Source organism: Austrofundulus limnaeus, unplaced genomic scaffold (genome assembly GCF_001266775.1).
Source record: "Austrofundulus limnaeus strain Quisiro unplaced genomic scaffold, Austrofundulus_limnaeus-1.0 Scaffold201, whole genome shotgun sequence".
Classification (NCBI taxonomy): domain Eukaryota; kingdom Metazoa; phylum Chordata; class Actinopteri; order Cyprinodontiformes; family Rivulidae; genus Austrofundulus; species Austrofundulus limnaeus.
In genome coordinates, this window is record NW_013952603.1 from 650,561 (window position 1) to 655,774 (window position 5,214).

The 5,214-nt window shown below is 38.8% G+C and overlaps 1 protein-coding gene across 1 annotated transcript in view; it reads right to left on the reverse strand.

The window, feature by feature from the left end:
- The window catches only part of slc51a (solute carrier family 51 member A), a 15,492-nt gene that overhangs the window by 5,902 nt on the left and 4,376 nt on the right, over window positions 1-5,214 (reverse strand). Inside the window, exons 2-5 of the mRNA XM_014018787.1 lie at window positions 4,158-4,309; window positions 4,000-4,073; window positions 3,594-3,752; window positions 628-739 (exon numbers count right to left, since the gene is read on the reverse strand). Of these exons, the coding sequence (XP_013874241.1) occupies window positions 628-739; window positions 3,594-3,752; window positions 4,000-4,073; window positions 4,158-4,309 (497 nt within the window). The remainder of the gene's footprint in view (window positions 1-627; window positions 740-3,593; window positions 3,753-3,999; window positions 4,074-4,157; window positions 4,310-5,214) is intronic.

The following is a 5,214-nucleotide window of genomic DNA, read 5'->3' on the forward strand; positions in this document are numbered from 1 at the left end:
AAAAATTTCCACTACGGTGGTCATTAAAGTGCCTGCGACATGAAATTTTTAAAATAAATATAAAGCCATTATTGGAAAGATAACATTATTAGCATATTGCAAAAATTATTTCCAGCTGCTGAGATGTTTGCATGTGAAGGAACAGGAAGTGATGTCAAAGGGGAATGCCTGCATGGAACAAAGCATTGATAAAATAGCTAACGACACAGACTGTAGAGAAGAACATGATGTTTTTTTACATTATTTTTAGTCACTATCAAAGAGAGATGAAGACGAGTCAGAGTTCAAATAATATTGTTTCAATAAACAAAGATTACAGAGGTCTCTTTCTCAAAGAGTTCCTCTTTGATGTCACTTCCTGTTTCACTTTGGCTGAGCCAAAATCAAAAGAAAATATGTCATTTATGTGACAAAATGGGTAAAGTCACATGTTTTATTCAAGGTGTCTTATATAAAACGTGTTTTCTTTGACTTTTTGTGTTTAATGGATAGGCATGTCACAGGCACTTTAAACTCGTTATTTGTCTGCAAAAGCCTATAAAAAAACCTACTTCCTGTCAATAAAAGTCTGAAAATTAGGGAGAAATACAACAAATGACGACAGCCTCTCCCATGATGGTAACTCACGTCGGTCACATCGAAGTTCCCGTTGGTCCAGAGAACAATGGAAAGGATGGTGAAGACAATCTTCATGAGGGCAAACTGGAAGGAGCCAAGCTTGAGCAGGAAGAGAGAGCGCCTGGAGTCCAAAAAAACAGAAAAGAAAAAAAACAGAGGAAACTAAATTCACAGTGGATTCTCATTAATGAAACGCGTCGGACGAGAAACGGTCCCGGGTCCATTGTGGAGTTCCCCGTCGTCCCGAYGGCTGACCCGAACAGAAGGATGTTGTTCTAACCATTCAGAGACCCACTGGGACCATTATGGAACAGATTTGAATGAGTTTGTGCAATAATAGAAACCCGGTCTGCACCTCCGAGGAACTTTAGGATTTCTTAGAAACAAATCCCACAAACAGCAGCGTGTCTTAGGTAATTATAGTCATCACCGTGCAGGATGTTATGGTACAAGATTTCTTTTTTTGCATCGACACATAAAACTCCAAGCACTCCTGTACTCTTTGTTTTTTTTATTTAAAATTAGACTCATACGGTTTTTACACAGCTAAAACAAGGGAGGGCATGATAGGACCAAGTCCTGGGAACACGTTGGCCCTCCGAGTTGAACGACCTCGCGTGCGCTCACTCTAATCACAGAACTGAGTCGTACCTTCTTGTCTGAATTCCACACAGGCTGACTTTGTCCGAACAAGTAAAAAAAAAAATTAAAAAAACATCATAGTCACTGTGACGTGGTCGGAGCAGTCAGAGATCCTGCGCAACATCTGTACCTTGTTGAATGTTGCAAAACTTTTTAGTTATATGATTGCCACAAGAAAGTGTTTAAATGTGAGGCAAAAACCAGATTTCATTTCAAATCCTGAAGAAGTTAAAGACAAAAAACTGGTTGGTTTAAAGCAGGGGTGTTCTGTTCTGGTCCTGGAGGGACGTTTATACCAGTTGTATTTAACTTTGACTACACATGAAGTCCTCGTCTCATATGGCTGAGAACTGCTAACAATATCTGAGCTCTACCTGGTATTTCCTGCATACAAACAGCGTTTTAACACAACCTCTTATAAACACTGAAAAGTATGTACGACTGTCTAAAAGTGAAATAAATAATACAGAAAATTAAAATTAAGAGATTCTCCCTCACTGTTGAGTTGTGCTAAGTAGCTGCCAGCTTAAATTCTAAACTGTCCCAGTTTCCAAACAGGGAATTCCCACTGAAGGGGGCGTTCCAGTTTAAATGTACAGCTTGTAAGTGGGGAATTCCCACTTCCAGTACAATTGGGCGACAGCGAAAGTAGAAATCCGCAGTGACWGTGTCTCAATTCATGGGCTGGATCCTCATGAGCACGTAGCCCAGCCGGGCCACATGGGTTAAACGGGCCCGTACGGCTGTGAAATGAGACGGTCCAGCTTGATGTCGGCTTGACGTAAGTTTGCGTGACCACCCCAACACCATTGTGAGTGGTTTCATGTCAGACTTAAAACGCGTTGTGTTTTCACTGGAAGAATAACTTTGCAAGTAAAACATTACTTGTAAATAAATACACAAATAAGTAAATAAATAAAAACATTTATAATTCGGGTAATAATTTAGCTCCAGTATCAGTACTTGTAGTTGCATTTTATTTAACATCTTATTGCAGTATGAATTTCATCAGCTAAGTTGCTAAACTTACATAATTCTTTGATCAATGATGAATTTACAAACTACGCTGACTTGGTAAAAAATAAAAACTCCATCGTCTTCGTTTCTCTGTATATTTATCTGACGGAGCATTGAATCCTGGGATATCCTCGGCTGACAAATGCGCATTCATGAGGATGTAGCCAATGTAGCATCTCTATACGCTGTACTTTCTCCGCTGCACTTGAACCCTGTGCACTTCTACCTATTGCTGTGATGCTTTCATTACGCGGGAAAAATTATCGACATGCAGATGTTTTTTTTAAAGATTTGTAATTTTATTTTGATTTTATTGGCCTTTATTGTCCCGCAGAGGGGAAATTAATTCTCTGCATTTTACCCATCGCGCATGTGAACACACATGCGGAGCAGTGGGCTGCCAATTACAGCACCCGGAGAGCAGCTGAGGGGTTAAGAGCCTTGCTTAAGGGGCCAAAGTGGAGCTGGTTGGTTCGGGAAGTTGAACCGGTGACCTTCCGATCACAGACTCATCTTCTCTAAACTCTGCGCTACCACTCCCAGTTCATGTCTTCAAAACAGCATACGCCTATTTTAAGATATTACATCTTTGAAGCTCTTGTGGGCCACATAAAATGCGGTGGCGGGCCACATTTGGCCCAAGGACCTTGAGTTTGACGTGTGTTTTATAGGTTTCTCTCTTTCCAGCACATCTGGTTTGAACGAACGTGTGATTAACAGGCTTCTGCAGAACATGAAGAGGTAAACCAATCACTAAATCGGGTGTGCTGGAGCAGGAAAACAAGGAACACATGTAGGATGAACAATCTGTTGCAGTTTTAGTCAAAACCAATTTTCTTATATTTATCTTATGGACTTTTTACTTTGAGTAAAAGGTAAAACAGACAAGTGGTCAACAAAATCCAAGATACCCTATGAGGTTTGAGCAAAAAAATATTTAAAATGTCCTTGTGAGAATGTGTCGGGGTTATAAAGAGTTATTTGAAACAGTTGATAAATCTGTGCCAGCCACTTCCTTTTTACCAACTAATTACTAGTTTCTTAACCAAAACAAGAAGCCACAACATCAACACCATTACTATAAAAAGATAAGCAGCACTTCTCAAGAATTTTGCTTCAATCTGTGAGACGGTAGACGTAGATTTCCCTTCACTCTAATAAAAACAAACTCTTATCTGTCAAGAATAAACAGAACCAGACTTGCTGGACATATGAAAATGCCTCCCAAGAAATTACACGCAATTAGCGGATTCCGCTACCGTAGATTGTAAAAGGCAATAAAGCGGTGTTTATTCTGGCGTGTTCCCGGAGGTTACCGTGTGATGGCCACGTGTGGGAGACAGAGGCAGCAGCAGCAGCAGGGCCCCGTGCTGATCTTCAGTTTGTGTTTGCTCGAGCGCTTCAGGAAGGCTTCGTCTCCGCCGCTCTCCTCCAGCATCATGATCAGGAACTTGAACACCACAACTGCAAAATAGCTGCGGGGAAATAAAAATAAATAAAAAACAATAGAACAGGAGAATTAAAGGATGGAGCTGAAGGAGACAGGATGGGTTCAAATGTTAGGATGTTTAAAACCATACAAGTTACGCAACAGAGCGGCTGTTTTCTATAAAATGTATGAGTTTCAATTTGGCATTTCAACAGCAGGGATCTGTGGGTTGTCAAACAGCTTTGTGGAAGGAAAGAAAAACGTGGATTAAAAGGAAAGTAAGAAAAACCCACCAGGCAGAGGTCATGTCWGTAAACATGACACCTCTGGGGATCCACATTCCCAGACATGACATAGTGCTGATCACCTGAAACATAAGAAGAGGTGAAGAATTAAAACTTCTCATCCAGTTTTGTAAAAATCAAATCAACAATTTGGATGCAATATTTACCGGAGCCGCCCCATTCACCCAGACAATTAAACTCTTCTTATTGGCAGGAACTTTTCTATAAATGTAGATGCATTCTTCTAGAAAAATCAGCAAGGAAAACGCTGCCATAAAAGTCAGAACAGAATACAGGATGACGCCAAAAATGTCCAAATCTGAAAAGACAAAACAAACAAACAAATAAACAAATAAATAAATTGTTTGAGATAGGTTTCACTTTCTGTCATCTTCAGATTGGAGCTGAAGCCCAGAGGCTGTTTCCTGAGAAACTCAAATTAATCTTAAATTACGTTGAAATGAAATGAAACCTGGTTTGTTTTATCTCCATATGGGATAAATAAATAACTTTATACTGTAAAATAAGAAAAACTCCAGTATATTTAGATAAAAAAGGACTAAATTAATAAAAAGAAATTTGGATCATTTTGCTGTTCTGATGTAAATAGTAATTTGATTTTTGTTTGTWTGAAAAACAGCTAGGTAACAAAAGCTGCAATTAACAAGCTAACATGCTAAATCAGTCYAATTTCAGCACATTACTGTTTTTAATGTTATTCATGTGCCTCCAAACGTAACTTTCATTAAAAGAAAATTAAAAGAAAACTGAATGATTTTGAAGAAAGTGACCAAAACCAGAAAGCTAATAATGAAAAAAAGTTGCCATTAGCATGCTAACACCCTAAAACAAGCTAATTTTGGCATGTGTTGAATTTCTAGACTTTTTTATTTATTTATAAAATTGAAAACAAAACTACGGAGCCCGTCCGGTGACATGGAATAAAATTAATTACCATGTGGCCACGAGATAATAATGCCTGCCCACGCAATGACTAAAGTGTGCGTGATCATTAATGTGGCCTGCATTAAGGGCTAATTCTGAGCAGCCTTGTTGTGAGACACAGACATTACTGGAGTCAGACATATCCTGCATTGTTTTGTCTTTAATTGTTTAAATATGCACGCGTATTATTATTATTAGTATGCCAATATACAGCAGGTAAAATAAGTATTGAACATGTCACCATTTTTCTCAGTAATTATATTACTAGAGGTGCTAATG